Source organism: Geotrypetes seraphini, chromosome 2, assembly GCF_902459505.1.
Source record: "Geotrypetes seraphini chromosome 2, aGeoSer1.1, whole genome shotgun sequence".
Taxonomy (NCBI): Eukaryota; Metazoa; Chordata; class Amphibia; order Gymnophiona; family Dermophiidae; genus Geotrypetes; species Geotrypetes seraphini.
Window position 1 is genome coordinate 46,991,750 of NC_047085.1, and position 20,281 is coordinate 47,012,030.

Genomic DNA, 20,281 nt, shown 5'->3' on the forward strand with positions numbered 1-20,281 from the left:
GAGTGAATTACATAAACAAAATAATAGTCAAACCTCGGTTTGCGAGTGTTTTTCAAGATGAGCAAAACATTCTCGCAAAATGTGTCTTGCAAACCGAGTGTTGACTTGTTTTGCGAGCACCCCCACCCTCGATAACCGGCATCGCTCCCCCCGCCCGAAAAGCCCCCCCCCCCCGCTCGAACCGGCACCCCCCGCCCGAACAACTTAAACTTACCCCCCCATCTGGCACTGGCACGCAGCCCACAGGACATGACAGTGCCACTAGAAGATCTTCCCTGCTTCTGCCGGCCTTGAGCATGCATCTGCGCATGCTCAAGGACTTCTAATTCTCCCTCTCGCTGAATTTCACTATACTGTCTAGTTGAAGTTGTTGCTTGCAGCAGTCAACGTGCTCCTCGCGACCCCGTCGGCTCTCCCTCTCATGTCACTTCCTATGCAGAAGTGACATCAGCAGGTGTGCCGATAGGGTTGTAAAGAGCACATTCTTGACTGTATGTATTATTATGTATTGCATTGTTATTGTTCTTTGATTTTACATTGTAAAATTTTAAATGTAAATCGCTTAGAATATCCGATTAAGCGATTTATCAAGTCCCATAATAAACTTAAAACTTGAAACTTGCTGCAAACTTCTTCTACTAGAGGTATGGGGGAAATGAATGAGAAATGGTGGGGGGGGGGATAGGAAGAGGAGGAGGGGTATCGGCATCTCCACCAATATGACGCCCAGGGCGGACTGCCCCGTTTGCCCCCCCCTACTACATCACTGGGGAGGACATGATCGATATGTTGTGAATCAGATCACAGGATCTCTTATCACCCCCCCCCCCCCCAGTTATTTCAAATCCCAATCCTGAGATCAAATTTCTAATCACCTTTCCTCCCCACTGTGTTCACGGGGAGAACAGGCTTGGGATTTGAAATAACTGGGGGGTGATAACAGATCCTATGATCTGATTCACAACATATCGATGTCCTTCCTGTTGAAGATGAAATTTTTTGAGTGAATTGTTTTGAGAATATTGTTTTGAATGAATTATTTATCCCCCTTTAAGAAAACTGCAAAAGCAGTTTTTAGTGCAGGCTGGCACCCTGAATGATCTGCACTGCTCCTGACACTCATATAATAGGCATCTCAGAGACCTAGTGGAAGGAGGACAATCAGTGTAAAAAATTATATTTGCAATGATAGAGTGGGTAAAATTGTGTGTATAGATTGCATTATTTGTTAAAGAGGGAATTGAGTCAACCAAAATAAACATTCTACATGAAACAGATAGCAGTGTGGAATCCTTATACATAGTAACATAGTAGATGACAGCAGATAAAGACCCGAATGGTCCATCCAGTCTGCCCAACCTGATTCAATTTAAAAATTTTTTTTTTTTTTTTTTTTTTCTTCTTAGCTATTTCTGGGCGAGAATCCAAAGCTTTACCCGGTACTGTGCTTGGGTTCCAACTGCCGAAATCTCTGTTAAGACTTACTCCAGCCCATCTACACCCTCCCAGCCATTGAAGCCCTCCCCTGCCCATCCTCCTCCAAACGGCCATACACAGACACAGACTGTACAAGTCTGCCCAGTAACTGGCCTAGTTCAATCTTTAATATTATTTTCTGATTCTAAATCTTCTGTGTTCATCCCACGCTTCTTTGAACTCAGTCACAGTTTTACTCTCCACCACCTCTCCCGGGAGCGCATTCCAGGCATCCACCACCCTCTCCGTAAAGTAGAATTTCCTAACATTGCCCCTGAATCTACCACCCCTCAACCTCAAATTATGTCCTCTGGTTTTACCATTTTCCTTTCTCTGGAAAAGATTTTGTTCTACGTTAATACCCTTTAAGTATTTGAACGTCTGAATCATATCTCCCCTGTCTCTCCTTTCCTCTAGGGTATACATATTCAGGGCTTCCAGTCTCTCCTCATATGTCTTCTGGTGCAAGCCTCCTATCATTTTCGTCGCCCTCCTCTGGACCGCCTCAAGTCTTCTTACGTCTTTCGCCAGATACGGTCTCCAAAACTGAACACAATACTCCAAGTGGGGCCTCACCAATGACCTGTACAGGGGCATCAACACCTTCTTTCTTCTACTGACTACGCCTCTCTTTATACAGCCCAGAATCCTTCTGGCAGCAGCCACTGCCTTGTCACACTGTTTTTTCGCCTTTAGATCTTCGGACACTATCACCCCAAGGTCCCTCTCCCCGTCCGTGCATATCAGCTTCTCTCCTCCCAGCATATACGGTTCCTTCCTATTATTAATCCCCAAATGCATTACTCTGCATTTCTTTGCATTGAATTTTAGTTGCCAGGCATTAGACCATTCCTCTAACTTTTGCAGATCCTTTTTCATATTTTCCACTCCCTCTTCGGTGTCTACTCTGTTACAAATCTTGGTATCATCTGCAAAAAGGCACACTTTTCCTTCTAACCCTTCAGCAATGTCACTTACATACATATTGAACAGGATTGGCCCCAGCACCGAACCCTGAGGGACTCCACTAGTCACCTTTCCTTCCTTCGAGCGACTTCCATTAACCACCACCCTCTGGCGTCTGTCCGACAGCCAGTTTCTGACCCAGTTCACCACTTTGGGTCCTAACTTTAGCCCTTCAAGTTTGTTCAACAGCCTCCTATGAGGAACTGTATCAAAGGCTTTGCTGAAATCCAAATAAATTACATCTAGCATATGTCCTCGATCCAGCTCTCTGGTCACCCAATCAAAAAATTCAATCAGGTTCGTTTGGCACGATTTACCTTTTGTAAAGCCATGTTGCCTCGGATCCTGTAACCCATTAGATTCAAGGAAATACACTATCCTTTCTTTCAGCAACACTTCCATTATTTTTCCAACAACTGAAGTGAGGCTCACCGGCCTGTAGTTTCCTGCTTCATCCCTGTGACCACTTTTATGAATAGGGACCACATCCGCTCTCCTCCAATCCCCAGGAATCACTCCCGTCTCCAGAGATTTGTTGAACAAGTCTTTAATAGGACTCGCCAGAACCTCTCTGAGTTCCCTTAGTATCCTGGGATGGATCCCGTCTGGTCCCATCGCTTTGTCCACCTTCAGTTTTTCAAGTTGCTCATAAACACCCTCCTCCGTGAACGGCGCAGAATCTACTCCATTTTCTCGTGTAACTTTGCCGGACAATCTCGGTCCTTCTCCAGGATTTTCTTCTGTGAACACAGAACAGAAGTATTTGTTTAGCACATTTGCTTTCTCCTCATCACTCTCCACATATTTGTTCCCAGCATCTTTTAGCCTAGCAATTCCATTTTTTATCTTCCTCCTTTCACTAATATATCTGAAAAAATTTTTATCTCCCTTTTTTACATTTTTAGCCATTTGTTCTTCCGCCTGTGCCTTCGTATCTCTCTCTTGGCTTCTTTCAGTTTCACCCTGTAGTCCTTTCTGCTCTCCTCTTCTTGGGTTTTTTTATATTTCATGAACGCCAACTCTTTCGCCTTTATTTTCTCAGCCACTTGGTTGGAGAACCATATCGGCTTCCTTTTTCTTTTGTTTTTATTGATTTTCTTCACATAAAGGTCCGTAGCCATTTTTATCGCTCCTTTCAGCTTAGACCACTGTCTTTCCACTTCTCTTATGTCCTCCCATCCTAACAGCTCTTTCTTCAGGTACTTTCCCATTGCATTAAAGTCCGTACGTTTGAAATCTAGGACTTTAAGTATCGTGCGGCCGCTCTCCACTTTAGCCGTTATATCAAACCAAACCGTTTGATGATCGCTACTACCCAGGTGAGCACCCACTCGAACATTAGAGATACTCTCTCCATTTGTGAGGACCAGATCCAATATCGCTTTTTCCCTTGTGGGTTCCGTCACCATTTGTCTGAGCAGAGCCTCTTGAAAGGCATCCACAATCTCCCTACTTCTTTCCGATTCCGCAGACGGAACATTCCAGTCCGCATCCGGCAGGTTGAAATCTCCCAACAGCAGAACCTCCTCTTTCCTTCCAAACTTTTGGATATCCACTATCAGATCCTTATCAATTTGCTGCCATTGAGTCGGAGGTCTGTAGACTACACCCACGTAGATAGAAGTTCCATCTTCTCTTTTCAGAGCAATCCATATCGCTTCTTCCTCTCCCCAGGTCCCTTGCATTTCGGTCGCTTGGATATTGATCTTTACATAGAGAGCTACTCCTCCACCTTTATGACCATCTCTGTCCTTCCTAAAAAGATTATATCCCGGTATGTTTGCATCCCATCCATGTGATTCACTGAACCATGTCTCTGTGATAGCAACAATATCTAGATCTGCCTCTAATATCAGGGCTTGCAGATCATGAACTTTGTTGCTTAGACTGCGAGCATTTGTGGTCATCGCTTTCCAGCTATTTTTCAGCGATAATCTCCTTCTTCGTATGGATTTTTGTGTCGTTTCACTTTCCGTTGCAATACTAAGAAATGAGTTGCTGATATTGCTTATGTTGCAGCCTTTACTACTATCACATCTTTTCTTTTGCCGGGGGTGGTCTTTATAATTGTCCTTCGTACATACACCACCCCCACCTTCTAGTTTAAATGCCTGGAAAAATATTGTCTAAATTTCTCTGCAAGGTTTCTTTTTCCTGCTGTAGTAATATGTAGCCCATCAGTGCAATATAGCTTAATGTCCTTCCATGTATTTCCCCATCCTCCTATGTACCTGAAGCCTTCTTGATGACACCAGGCTCTGAGCCATCTATTAAAGTCCTCTGTGTTTTTCACTCTTTGCTCTCCTTTTCCATATGCAGGCAGTATTTCAGAAAAAGCTAAAGTCTTTACAAAAGGTTTCACGCCCTCACCAAGCTCCCGAAAAGCTTTCTGTGCTGCAAGTGTGGAGTTGTTGGCCAGGTCATTTGTTCCCAGATGGATAACAACATCAGTGTTAAAATCCTTAGTTTCTTCCTTAACTATAGTCAGTATTTGCCTGGAACTCCTGGTAGCTGAGGATCCTGGAAGACATTTCACTATTTTGGACTCCTCGCCCTGTGTTCCAAGGTTAATGCCTCTGATGATGGAATCCCCCAACAGTAATAGTTTTCTGTTTTTGGCTTTTTTATTTGTACTTATAAATTCCATGTGTGAAGGGAAAGGGTATTGTCCACTGTTGGAAGCAAGATACTGGGCAAGGTAGAGTGGTAGACCATTGGTCTGACTCACTATGGCTATTCTTATGCTCTTATGAATGTTAAGCAAGTCATTTTTGTGACTTGTTCATGCCCCCCAGTCTTGGCAAATAGAAACTACAAATCTATCACTTCTCAGAACTTGCCCACTGTTTATCATAGAGTATACAATCAGGCTCATAATCATAAAACATAGATGTCCAAAAAGCATCCTAAATTGGCTGTGACAGCGTGGAGTACCTTTCACTGGCCAGCGGAGGGAACCCGAGCAGTGGAGCACATGAAGCCTGAGGAGAGCTGATTTGCATAAGCGCTGCCAGTGCTGCTGGGAGCTGTCCACTCACCTTGAGTGGATTGTAGTGCTGAAAAGAACAGCTCCCAGCACAGAGCTCAGAAGGCAAGATGTTCCTTTGGGAGCTTGATGACCTGTGGGAGGAAGAATGTTGGTTATAGCCTAACCCAGTAAGCCACTGTTAATTGGCGCTGAATGTGAAATGTATGTGTTACTCTGTATTTATATTTTTACAATAAACTAAGGTACCTAGGGGTGTGGAAATGTGATGGGAATATTGCTTGGCCCAGTCACATGATGACACTTGGACATCCAAGTGCCAATAATTGAAACCGTCTTTCTGTACATCTAGCAAGGTGTTTGAGCCTCTGTACATTCAGAGCACAAGATGGGCGTGGTGGAGGTGTGTAATGGGCGGTCTCAAGGGCAGGTTGGACATGGGCATCTTGCAGCGATAATCAAACATTTTGCAAGACATCTTGGATGGAACTTATACATTTGGAATTAGACCTGTTTTAAAATGGTCTAAGTGCCCAAACTGATTAGATGACCACTGCATGCATCAAGGTAAGAACCCTACCCCCCTCACATTCCCCCAGTGCTCACCCCCTTCTGTCACACAAAAATGAGAAAAAGGTACATACCTGTATCTAAAACAGCAGCAAAATAATTAATAGTAGTAGCATCGGGAAGCCAAGTAGAGAAGCACACAGGTGTCTTAAGCCTGGTGGATGGACTAATGAACCATAGAGAGGATGACTCAGGCCCATATCCCACTCTAACCACTACATTTGTGGTAGAATGTGTGAGCCCATCCTATACCTACTATACTTCCATATAGGTGCCACCTGCAGCCATAAGTGCTATTGGGGTGGTACAATAGGTTTGGGAAGCTCACTCTAAATCAATAGTTCCCAACCCTGTTCTGGAGGACCACCTGGTCAGTCGGGTTTTCAGGATAGCCCTAATGAATATGCATAGAGCAGATTTGCATGTATGGCACCTCCATTATATGTAGATCTCTCTCATGCATATTCATTAGGGCTATCCTGAAAACCCAACTGGCCTGGTAGTCCTGCAGGACAGGGTTGGAAACCACTGCCCTAAATTATAGGAGGGGGTGGGAGGGGAGTGATGGTGAGATATACGGTTGGCACCCTTTATGTGAAGTTCACACAAGTGCCCTATAAGGTATCCCATTGCTCTATCAGGATGTCTATGTGGCCAGTCCATTATTATGCTGGCCCCATTTACATCCAAATGGTCAGGATTAGGACATTTTCAACCTGGATCTTTTTCTAATCGAAAATGGGGTATAAAGATAGATGTTCTTGCAGGCTAGATGTCCCTGTTGCCAATACATCTAAATATATCTAAAAAACAAAACAAAACAAAAACAACAACAAAATATATATATATATCTATATATATATCTATGTATCTATCTATCTATCTATCTTTGAACGTCCAAGTCTGCCATTCAAAAATGGCCATTTTTGTACCTCCAACTTTGGACGTTCAGCTGATAACATCCAAGTTGGACTTAGACATTTAAAAAAAAATTTCCTTCCATGATGTTAAATAAAAGTTGTCTCTCTTGTGAATCAGACTATCTAGACTTGATTACAAATGAACACTATTGCAGTTAAAAATGGTATAGTAAATCTGAAGTAAGTAAAACTGTAGCACAAAGCACTACAGCTGATCAAGCTCCAGAACAGATAAAACCACGTGTATTTATTGGTAGCTATATTTATGGTAGATGGAAAGATCATATGTTTCGCATTGTTTTAGTCAAATGAACTCAGATGCATGAAACTAGCCACCTCATTATAATTTGGTCAAGACACTGAGGTCCTGAGCTTGATTACAGCACCATCTACTGGCCTCTCCCTGTAAGGAAAGAAGGTACCACACAATGACATGTTACAGAACAAACCAACCTATTCACTATAAATCAAGTATTGCTCAGACTTTTGAAACAAATGGAAACTACCTCAAGGATAGAACCTTCCTTGCTGTTGGTATCCAAAGGAGAAAGTTTTATAAATAGATTTATTAGTGAAAGCCCTCTCTAGATACTAAATCCTCAAAGGATACTATTACAAAAGGCCTTTCTTTCCTAACCGGTACTAAAAGGAATTGGGGCATTTTCTACCAAGTTTCACCGACTGGAGTTTGAAAGGGAAGCAGAGGGTACAAAAAAAACTACCACTATTGAAAAATTTAATTTTAAAGAAAATATTTAAACAATTTAAGAGAAATTTTAAATGATGGAAACGAAGGACCAGCATGCAGGTAAGAAGCTGAGCGCGAAGGGAGGGGGGCAAGGAGGTGATGGACCTTGGTGCATGGAAGACAAGGTTCGGCTGCAGGTGGCCCCTACCATTGGCCAGCCCTGGCCATTTTGCTATACCCCTCGTTGCCATACTGGGACAGACCAAAAGTCCATCAAGCCCAGTATTCCGTTTCCAACAGTAGCCGATCTTGGTCACAAGTATCTGGCAAGACCTCGGCATTGGGTGGGAGTCAGGTGGGAGCAAGGCCCTGTGTGGATAGGGGTGAACCTGGGAGTCAGATTGGACGTTACATCACACGTTCAGCTATGTCATCAGCGTCTTTTTATTTTGTTTAAATTGAGGCGCTTTGGTGTTGTAATGCTACTATTGTCATTTTCACATTTTCTCCATTCAGACACCACATTGGTAAGGTATTGAAGCTTGGCTTATCAGTACCATCATTGGTGTGATTGTATTCACAGTCAGTATGATACTATATTGAAGAGATATAACATTGTTATGGATAATTTAGTACAAGCATTCAACTCACATTTTGCCAATTAAGAGCACCATAAACTTTACCACATGGTTTTCATATAACACACCAATGTTTCATCCTTGACTACATAGTGGCAGTGTTCAACACAACACGTTTTGCATAGTATTAGCCATAATTGATTAAGAAACACAGTAGAGGTGTCTGGGTTTTTTTTTTTTTTTTTAATTTAATGCAGCTTAGGCCTCGTGCAAATTAAGATTCCCAAACTTTCCTGTATAATTGCTTTACAGGCCAAGTCCCTTAAGACATATTTTTATTTATTTTGGCCGTTTAAACACCCACTGGGCAAAGGCAGAATTGTTAAGATCAGATGTCAGTGTACCATATTTCTGTCATGTCATTAGCTTTCTTTTTAACTTTTTAATATGCTTCATGTAAGCCGCTCAATGCTGGCAAGACATTGCAGCATGTTTTATTTGTCTCATTGGTTTTTTCATTGTTAAGTTCAGTTTGATATTTATTGATTTAAGAGAGCTAAATATAGTTTTAGATTATAAACTGAGAACTGCACAAGCTATATTTTTTGGCTCTGGTTTCAGCATAGGACATAATTGACAACAAAATATTTCGGCATTGTCAAGAATCTCCTTAAGTTCAATGCAGCTAAGATTTATTACTCACTTTTTGCAAAAAAAAAAAACAAAAAACCCCAACATCTTACATATCAACCTCAAGACATATTGTTATTGTTGTCCTGTTTTTGGTGACCCTTTAGATTATCTTTTTGCCCTGTCTTTTTATGCGGGTGACATTTTGGTTCTTTTAAACCCCTGGCTCTTAGGAATTGTGATAACTTTTTAAATTTTATTTTCAATTACCCCCCTCCTTTACAAAGCCGCGCTAGTGTTTTTAGTGCCGGCCAGGGTGGTAACAGCTCAGACACTCAGGAATTCTATGAGCGTTGGAGCTGTTATCGCAGCGGCCTGCACTAAAAACGCTAGTGCGGCTTTGTAAAGGAGGGGGTTAATGACTTACTTTTCTTAGCACACATTTATTACTTATCTGCAGATTTAGGTTCAAGGTTTAGACTGTCTATATTACAGAATGACACGGTGACAAAATTCATCACCGTTCCCGTCCCCGCGGATAACCGCGGGAAACCATCTTCATGCCATTCTTTAAGGAAAGAGGGAAGAATCAACAGTATGAATGGCCACAACCACTGACCCACAAGCTTTGCTTTGAATAATGCTGGTGTAGAAGGACAGAGGATGAAATAGACACTAGAAAATGACATGGGTTTATTTCCTGCGGTTATCCGCGGGGACAGGAACGGTGATGAATTTTGTCACCGTGTCATTCTCTAGTCTATATCAAAGTTTTGATCCAACTTAATTTTTCACTTGCTTTTAGATTTAACTGTATTCCATTTTTTATTTTACTTTCATAGACCCCTTGTACAAACTTGTATGCATCAGTTTCTTTCAATTATATGAGTTTATATACAATTTCAATTATAGATAAGTTTATTTTATTTAATTATTTATATTCTGCATATCCTACAATTCTATGCACATTACAAATTATTCAGGTAATCTCAAACTTTCTTCCCTATCAGCCGGCACCAGCGCTTCTCCTTCTTTCCAGTCCTTGTCCCTGCTGACCCCTCCCCCCACAAACACACAAAAGCGTCTCAGGGCCCGTCTGGAGGGCCTTCGCGCATGCATGGATGTCGATGTGATGACAACCTGCATGCACATGATGTCATCATGACAATGTATGCAACTTCTGGATGCCTCGAGCCACAGCCTCTACATTTAGTGTGCCATGGCTCAAGAAAGTTTGTGGGACACTGCCTTAGACAATATATTTTGAAAGGTGGTGTACTTTTCTAACTCTTGGACATGGAAAAAAAATAGCCCTAAAACAAAGCAAAAACACAAAGGCATGGTCAATATTTTGTTTAGCAAAAATCTTTCATTTCGACACAAAACCAAAGTATACAGATCACCAATGCATTCAATAACAATAATCTTAATGTTTGCCACTATGGAAAAGACTATATTTAGTAGTTTGAAAACAAAGGATGTAGAGACAAATTTCAATAAAATATTTTACATTCATAACCTTTGAAATAAAAGCTTCGTGTTACAAATTCTGATACAAGTAATAAAACAAGTTGTTTATCTGGCTTCCTCACATTTGCCACCAATGCAGTTACTCCCAGCTCAGAAGTATGTGTAAAAATCTTTCCATTAATAGTCTGTACCACATCATTCACTTCTCACTTAATATTCATCTTCCCAAATGTTTTCCTTCCAATAGTGGCATGACCACTTGGTAAGGACACAATATACATTACTAACACTGATTCTAAAAAGACAATGCACAGCTTGGATTTTCCCCATTTGCTGTATCTCATTAATTGGCACAATTAAGACGTTCAAGTAATTTGAGGTCCACAAATTTTGTGCAAGGATTTCAAATGACTTTGTAAAAAATCTATTTTTCACAAAATTGGCACCTCTTCAGCAAGAAACTGAAACTTTATGCCCATCTGTGTTTAAATAGACTTGTTTGGGTTGTAAAGGCATCCCCCTTGTCTTTCCTTGTTTTGCTTGTATCCCAAGGTGAGGAGCTCTTCTGTCTGCATGTTTAAATAGTTTTATTTTTATTTATTTTTTTTTAGCCCATCCTCCCAAAGGAGCTCAGAATGGGTAACAAATCAGGTACTTAAGCATAGTCCTCAATCCTCATCTGTTCTGGCAGGTTCACAATCTATCTAATGTACCTGGGGCCATGGAAGATTAAGTAACTTGCCCGGGGTCACAAGGAGCATCACAAGGCTTGAGCCTACCACCTCAGGGGGCTGGAGCTGTAGCTCTATCTACTACACCACACTCTCCTCATATTTAGCTCAAAAAAAGAAACATACACTTAGGAGTGTGAATGAATTTGGATAATATTCAGCCACCATTTTAAAATATATTGAGAATTCTCCCAGTAACATAAGACAGTCTCGCAAGATTCAAGGATACGATGGGCTATGTCATCTATCATGACTTGAAAAAAGAATAATTAAAAATGCAGTTTTGGTTTATCATGTTTAAAAGAAAATTTAAAAATCTGGGTTTGTTAAGTCATGACCACCACATCATTGGCTAGTATCCAGATTATAAGCTTCATTTATCTTTCTAAGAATACAAATTGGTTTTCACATTGCAAAATGAACTGTTTCTTGTCATCATGGATTTAGAACCGTCAAAATGACAGGTGAGAAAGCCAACAGACAGTCCACAGTCAAAAGACCGATCTGGGGGAAAAAAATCAAGTAAAACAAAGCAGTACGATAACCCCCCCCCCAAAAAAAAAAAAAACCAACAACAGTCGTTAATGTTTAGTTTATTTGCTGGTACATAATTCACCTGCCTGACTTGGCTACATTTTGGCTTGCATTTGCTTCTGGGCATGTGATGCTACCTTACTAGGCAGTCTCAAATTGAATTGCAAAGATTTCAAACCAGTGGCATAGCGAGGGTGAGAGGCATTGCCCCTCCTCCGCCCTCATCTCCACTCCCTGCTCCTTCCTGCCATGCGCGTGGCCCCCTTCCCTTCCCCTATACCTCTAGCTGAAGTTGCTGTTCGTGGCAGTCAACGCGCTCCTCGTGACCTCGTTGGCTCTCCCTGATGTCACTTCCTATGCGCGGTACCCGGAAGTGATGTCAGTGGGAGAGCTGACGGAGTCTTGAAGAGCACATTGTTGACCACCGCAAACAACTTCAACTAGAGGTATGGGGAACAGAAGGGGAGGGGAGCATATGTGGAGGGGAGGAATGGGAAGAGGTGGGGGGCAGAGATGAGGAGGAGTGTCAGCGCCCCCGCCAACATGGTGCCTGGGGTGGACTGCCCCCCTTGCCCTCCCCCACACTTTACTAAGCCACTGTTTCAAACATCCAGCAATGAAATCTAACCAATTCCTTTCTGTATTTCAAAGAATGTACTGAGCAAATGAACAGACCCCCAGATGGCTCAGAAAGCAGCATCGCAGAAAAGAAATGATTAGATCTCACTGCTGGATGTTTGAAATCCTGACAAAATCATTTTGAGATTCCCTTATTAAGGTAACATAACATAATACTTCTTAACCGCATAACCATGAGTTCTATGCAGTTTACAAAAGATTATAAAACTAAAAACAATTTAAGAATGACAAAAAGAAATTATTTGACCAAGTATTTTGAAAAGAGATAAGTTTTCAGTTGAGTTCTGACATATTTATAAGAACAAGCTCCAAGCAATAACAATTGAAATTCTCTGTCATGTGAAGCTGCTTGGAATGCTAAAGTATGGTCCAGAAATTTCTTACTTTTACAATGCTAGAGAGAATCTATTAACCATATAAGACGGAGCAGTATCATACATAACCTTATAGCATCATATACCCCTGAAGCAGGCACAAACTGAAATGTGGTTGCATCAGGCAGGTAACCTTTGAACCAGGAAATGAACTAACACATTATTATTATTATTTTTTTTAACCATATTGCTTTGTTTTCTTGACTTTTTTTCCTGACATCATAGATTTAGGACAGATTTTAAAACAGGTTTTAAATACTTGGTGAAAAGGGTAAAAGATGATTTTCTTCTCAATGCTTTACAAGTAATATTTTACAAAACACAGATCATAAAAAGAAAACAAACACTCTTCTCCCTCACCCACCACCCAAATACAAAGGCGTATGTTATCGATTAAAGCAAAACTAAAATAATGGCCTGATTTACTGTGATTTCTTTTACAATTGTGTGCACCAATGGAAAAACCTTAGACAAATCTAAGCATGTGTATGCAGTTGTAGGCATTTCATATAAAATACCAGAGAGCATAACAATTAAGCAAGACCCTTAATTAGATAACCAAACACTACATAAATGCGTGGAGGGGCACAATAAAAAAAAAAGTCTAAGTCCCCTTTTGGCCTAAGGCCTTAAATGTTGAAAGTAGAAGCAGGGAAAATGTCCATAATCAAAAAAAACGTCCAAAAGGAGGTTTAAAAATTTTTTTTTTTATAATGGCCTGCCTCTACATTCAGCTGTTTAAACGCCCAGACCACCACTACGTCTAAACTTATACCCTATAATCAACCTAAAAAAAGACTAAGCCCCAAAGTCCAAAACAAGAGCTTTTAGGCAAAGGAGGAGCCAGTCCTTCGCCTAAAAGCTGGATTCTGTAACCGGTGTCTGTCAAAAAGAGCATCCGTTACAGAATCCACCCCAAACCCCCGCCCCCCCCACGACATCGGGGCAAGAGGGAGCCCAAGCCCTCCTGCCCCACGATCCCCAACCCCCACCCGATTACTTTCGGGCCAGGAGGGAGTCCAAGCCCTCCTGCCCCGCGGCCCCCCCCCTCGATTACGATCGGGCCAGGAGGGAACCCAACCCCTCCTGCCCAGGCAGACCCCCTACCCTCCACCTCCCACTACGATACGGGCAGGAAGGATCCCAGGCCCTCCTGCTCTCGACACAACCCCCCCCCAACGATCGGATCCCCGCTGACCCATGACCCCCCCCGCCAACCCCCCCTTCCCCGTACCTCAAAATGTTGGCTGGACGGACGGGTGCCAAGCCCGTCCGTCCGGCAGGCCAGTCGGCTCCGGAATGGGGCCGGATTGGCCTAGGCAGCTGAAACCCTGCCCACAGGTGGGGCCTGAGGCGCCTGGGTGGGGCCTTAAGCACATGGGCCAGATTGGGTCCATGTGCTTAAGGCCCCGCCCACAGGAGGAGCCTAAGGCTCCCAGGCCTATTCTGGTTGGCCCAGGCGCCTCAGACCTCACCTGTGGGCGGGGTTTCAGCCGCCTGGGCCAATCCAGCCACATTCCGGAGCCAACTGCCAGACGGGCGGGCTTGGCACCCGTCCGTCCATCCAACATTTTGAGGTACGGAGAAGGGGGGTGGGAATGGGGGGATCGTGGGGTCAGCGGGGGGGGGGGGGGGGGTTGTGTCAAGGGCAGGAGGACCTGGGATCCCTCCTGTCCGTATTGTAGTGGGGGGTAGGGGTCCGCCTGGGTAGGAGGGGTTGGGCTCCCTCCTGCCCGATCTTGTAGGGGGTGAGAGGCCAGGAGGGCTTGGGCTCCCTCCTGCCCGATCGTAAGAGCCGGGGGAGGGCTCATCTCTCCTGCCAGCGATGGTGATCGCCCACCCCCCCCTCCGAACTGCGGCACTTCGGGGTGAGGATCGTCAGCAGGGGAGATGCTCTGCCGCGATGCTCACCCCGAAGTGCCGCGGTTCGGAGGGGGATAGGCGATAGCCATCTCTCCTGCAGCGTACGTTGCAGTAGGAGGTAGGCAGGTTGCTGGGGCCGCTGAGCTGATCGTAGCAGCCACGATCAGCTCAGCGGCCCCTTTTTCGGCACTTATACCTGTTTTGACTTGGTCTAAGTCAAAACGTATAAGTGCCGACTAGGCAACCTGCCTAAAGTTTTGGTTATACCTGCTGCATGCCTAGGTGTAGGTCGGCCCACCTCCCGCCTTTCCCCCCCCTCTAAAAATGCCTCTTTTCTCTCTGTGCGTTTAGAGGCAGGGGAAGGCCTAAGCTGGTTTTAGATATGTCTAAAACCAGCTTTGATTATAGGTACTTGGACGATCAGGCTTTTTGATCATCCAAGTAGCCATTTAGGACACTTTTTAGACATTTTTTTCTTTTGATTATGAGCCCCATAGCATCTGAGTGTGCAGTGGTATATTAATCAGACCTTTCTATTATATGTTTAGTAAAAATAAGCCACTGCTTGCCCTGGGATCAGTAACATGGAATTTATTTATTTATTCAGTTTTCTATACCGTTCTCCCAGGGGAGTTCAGAACGGTTTACATGACTTTATTCAGGCACTCAAGCAGTTTTCCCTGTCTGTCCCAGCGGGCTCACAATTTATCTAATGTACCTGGGGCAATGGGGGGATTAAGTGACTTGCCCAGGGTCACAAGGAGCAGCATGGGTTTGAACCCACAACCTCAGGATGCTGAGGCTGTAGCTTTTAACCACTGCACCACACTATTTGTTGCTATTTGGGATTCTGCCAGGTATTTGTGATCTGGATTGGGCTAGATCAGTGGTCTCAAACTCGCAGCCTGCCAGGTACTATTTTGAGGCTCTCGGTATGTTTATCATAATCACAAAAGTAAAGTAAAGCAAAACAGTTTCTTGATCTTATGTCTCTTCAGCTATAAATTACAATATTATTATTAAGACTTAGCCAAAAGGAAAGATTTATAAACTATAAAGAGTTTTACCTCATGCAAAATTGTCATTTCTTTAATAAGACATTTAACTATTTTTTCTGCGGCCCTCCAAGTACCTATAAATCCAAAATGTGGCCCTGCAAAGGGTTTGAGTTTGAGACCACTGGGCTAGAAGGACCAATGGTAAGACCCAATATTTATTTTAAAAATTTATGAATCACTTAAATCTAAGCAATGTACAAAACATTTACATCTACAATTTCAAGCACAAACAAACATTATGGTTATTCTTGTTAGCTTTTCTTTTCTTTTAATATAAACCAACTACAGTACTAGTATACAATATATACTGTAGTTATATAGTTATTGTTGCTAGTGAACCTTACTAACCGGCCCTTTTATCAAGTTGCGATTGAGGATTTTAATATGAGCCGGCATGGTAAATGCTACGACGCTCATAGAATTGCTCTGAGCGTCGAAGCACTTACCTTGTTGGCCCACACTAAAAAACCCTAGCACAGTTTGAGAAAAGGTGTGTGTGTGAGTGGGGGGGGATAAGATTTTCTAGTACTGTCATATTTTTCTTATTCTGTCATGATTTAAGAATTAAGTTAATCCACTTTAGTCCACTGAAATGATTTCTCCTGCTATGTGGTTTTTATTTTTATTTATTTTTTGTTGTAGGGGGGTTTGCTCCTATTTATTAACTTTATATCAATTTAAAGATCAATACAGTGCCAAGTTTGTTTTATTTTGTCTTTAGCAAAACCTGTGCAAAGTTGGCACACCGATAGCCACAATTATTATCAACGCGTTTGGATGCTGGGGCAGCAATGGTGCATTACTGTAGCTCTGCCGTAAAATAGAAAACTACTTTGCAAATTATATGTAATTGAAGTGATCAAAGTGCTGTACTTCTGGTTGTTATACAGCAGTGGTTCCCAAACCTGTCCTGGGGGACCCCCAGCCAGTCAGGTTTTCAAGATATCCTTAATGAATATGCATGAGAGAGATTTGCATATAATGGAAGTGACAGGTATGCAAATCTCTCTCATGAATATTCATTAGGGATAGCTTAAAAACCTGACTGGCTGGGGGTCCCCCAGGACAGGTTTGGGAACCACTGTTATACAGTTTCAGTCAGGTTCAATCTGACCACAGCAGAAAAACATTATGTCAAAGCAGTGGGCAGGCCTGAACATTTGAACAAATAATAGTTTAGAACTGACCATCAAACAAAGGGCTCCTTTTACTAGACTGCAGTAAGCACTAGAGCAGGGATAGGGAACTCCGGTCCTCGAGAGCTGTATTCCAGTCGGGTTTTCAGGATTTCCCCAATGAATATGCACTGAAAGCAGTGCATGCAAATAGATCTCATGCATATTCATTGGGGAAATCCTGAAAACCCGACTGGAATACGGCTCTCAAGGACCGGAGTTCCCTACCCCTGCACTAGAGCATCCACTTACTGCGGGACCTGCAGTGGCATCCTGCAGTAAAATTGCCAATTTGCGTGTGCACACCGTGTGCTGTTTCTTCTTGTCTTCAAAGGAAATGTGTTGGGGGGAGGGGGTGCGACAGTAGTAATCGGTATGTGAGACATTGCCACATGCTAATTAATTAGCGTGGGGGCCCTTACTGCCCACAAAATAAGTGGTAGTATGGGTTCACAGGGTAAGTTTTTTTTAGTGTGGCCATTAATTTGGAAAATTGGCTGTTTTTCCAGCCATGGCACAAGTGGCCTTAGCACATGGGAAAGACCCGCGTAAGATGCATGCTAAAGATCGCTTTTGCCACTCCTTTAGTAACAGGGCCCCAAAGAGAATATTTTCTCTGTTCTGCCAATTTAATATACATATAAAGATGCATAGGTTTCGCAAATAAAATTTGAACTCCTCCAATATGAATTAAGTTAGTGCATGGTTTCCTTAGCCTACCCTTTTCTCTGGGCTTGGGAATGCCCACCCCCACAACTAATATATGTAGTTCTGAAGCGTGTGTATACTTTTAGCTGGCTAAAGGAAGTCAAGTAGCAAAAATGGCCAAATTATCTGGAATACTGGTTTTCAATTGTGCGTTAGATGTAATACTCCAGTAGAAAAGTTTAATTGAAATATATTCACAAATATGTTCCAGTAACCTCAGTAGGGGAAAAACTTCCGCATACTCCCAACCCCCAACTTCCGCATACTCCCATGTTTGTTATGCGGGATGGGGGAGAAAATGCTTCCAATGGAAACATTTTCTCTCCCATCCCACGTAACAAACATGGCATGCCCTGATTAGAAAAGTACAGAAACAAAGAAATCGTGGAGAGTCGATGTCCAAGATGAAGGCTTTATTAAAACAAATAAATAATCCACTATCCGCTATCAAGTGCATCTCCACAGCGTATAGACTTTACGTTTATTATTTAATCCACATGCCTGCATTTAGGACCAAATAGGGACCCCTGAAGAAGACCATATTGTCGCAACACGAATCGTGTTGGGTCCATGTTTCCCAGAGGTTCAGGCCCTAGACATTTTTATGTGGATTATTTATTTGTTTTAATAAAGCCTTCATCTTGGACATCAACTCTCCACGATTTCTTTGTTTCTTTATTACTCTCTTTGGAGGGACCAGGGTCAATTTTTTTTTGTTGTTTTTAGAAAAATACAGAACCATATAAATTAAAACAGCAAATTTTATGAAAACAAGACTGTTGCTTCAGGGATGGAAGAGGATTATGGTTGTGCTGAAGCATGTGCAACAGTGCCTTTACCGAGAGGCCATCATATTGGGCTCTCTGTTTCTTTCCCTCTACATCAATCCTTGCTTCTGATGATGTGAGAGGTAAATAAAAGGTCATGGATTTGTTGTACCACTTTTCTGTGATACATCCACATTTATTATATGCAGGTACTTTCTCTGTCCCTAGTGGGCTCACAATCTTAAGTTTTTGTTCCTGCGTCAATGAAGGGTTTTAAGGCTAGATTCACTAAGAAAACCGATCGGTTTGCGACCCCTTTTTTCCTGTGACCCGATTCACTAACCTCTGTGCCAATCCGATTCTGATCCGTGCATGCAAATGAGGGGAAATGGCATGCAAAGTAGGAAGGATCGTGATTCACTAACAAAATTCAGGCACACCGACCGGGCTGGCCGATTCAAAAACAAGCGACTGCTGAGGACCAGTCGTTTGTGTAAAAACCCTGCTCTCTGCCCCGATTCTCCTGCCTTTTTGCCGCCCTGCTCGGCCCCGACTCTCCTGCCTTTGCAGCAACCTATACTCTCCAGATCTGCCTCCCTTCCTTGCAGCACGGGGTTGCGAGTAAAAGTATAAAAGTTAAAAAAAAAAAAAGCATGGACAGCAAACGAATGCACAGACCATCTACAGGCAAAGAAGATGGTCTGCCCATGCATCGGGATCGCGCACTAGCGATCATTGCAGTCGGTGGGGGGGTGTTCCTCCGATCGCCCCCCATTTTAATATTGTCCCATCGTGAATTGGTTGGTCTGCCACGGAATGGTCACGATCGGGCAGGTTAGTGAATCAGACTGCATTAACCTAAAACAAATTTAAAAGGTTTGCTTTCCACAATACTTTACAAGAAAAGTAAGTATGATAAATACATATTTTTCAGCTATATATGCTCTACAGCTGTGCACCACTTGTTTATCAATCTCAATTGTAGCATGTCCTTAGATGTCAAACTGCAGTTTTTCTCCATCTGAAATGGTTATTATACTGTAGGTGTTATTTGTCTTACAACACTTCTCTTCGATGTAACTTTTCTTCGTTTTTACTGATGAGGTTTTCTGTAGCTGGACATCATTTTCATTCTGTAAGGTGATCCTTTTTTAAACGTATTACAAACATTTGGGGGTTATTCACCAGTTACACTCATTCAGTGCTATGATTTCCATCTTCGAAATCCAAGAACCATGCTGCACCCATAACAAAATGTCACAGCAAAGGCAAAAATCTGAAAAAGAAAAAAAAAAACCCAAGCAAAACAAAATGAGAGAGATATTTCTTATTCAAGGCTGTGCCTAAATATTACATCCTCTGCTACTTTCAAGATTGACTTTCAGCATTTGTTTTCTGCTGATTTGTAGATTCTTCTATCTGTAGGTGAGGGTATGTCCATCTGTCTGTCCATATACAATATTTTATTTACAGAAGCACATACGTCTACAACTAAATGAAAGATTAGATTCCTACCTCTGCTAATCTTCTTTTTGTAAATCCACGCTCTATTCCTGGACAAGTGGGTTATGCATCTCCAGTTGCAAGACTGCATGTAGGAAGCCTCATTTACATTATTTTTTAGACCCTCCCCTCTTACCTCAGGACTGCCCTCAGGTATTCAGTTCATAGAAAAGAAAACAGTCACCTGTAGAGGGCACAGACAAAAGAGAGGGGTATGGGGAAACTCCCCAACAAATATGTCTAATCTGCTCATAACTTGAAATTTCATAAACACAATTAAAACAGGTTATCAAACATCATAAACCTGAAACCGTGCTATAAGGAGACATAGCATGCACCAATGTAGGGGGAGGCACCTCTGAGGACTCCCTACTCAAAGTATAGAATCCATCAGGATGGTATTCTCACCAAAGGCTGGTCAAGAAATCATGTCCAGTTTACCAGTACACATTAAGGCAGACAATTGGTGAATCAGCAACTCACAGGGCAGGTTCCAGAAATAGAGCGTGGATTTACAACAAGATAAGCAGAGGTAAGAACCTAATTTTTTGTTCTTGTACAATCCTGCTCTATTCATGGACAAGTGGGATGTAACAAAGAAGTCCCATAGAGTCGGGGTGGGGCTGATAGGCCTGATGCCAAAAT

General features: G+C 42.6%; 1 protein-coding gene across 2 annotated transcripts in view; it reads right to left on the bottom strand.

Annotated features, from left to right (window-relative positions):
• Window positions 1-9,611: 9,611 nt before the first annotated feature.
• The window catches only part of MAL2 (mal, T cell differentiation protein 2), a 52,504-nt gene continuing 41,834 nt past the window's right edge, over window positions 9,612-20,281 (bottom strand). Inside the window, exon 4 of one of the 2 annotated variants that reach the window (XM_033933939.1) lies at window positions 9,612-10,127. In XM_033933939.1, coding sequence (XP_033789830.1) covers window positions 10,098-10,127 — 30 coding nt within the window. In that variant the 3' untranslated portion in view covers window positions 9,612-10,097. Of the gene's footprint in view, window positions 10,128-17,531; window positions 19,410-20,281 lie in introns of those variants that run through there. The other variant, XM_033933938.1, reaches the window with a different exon arrangement.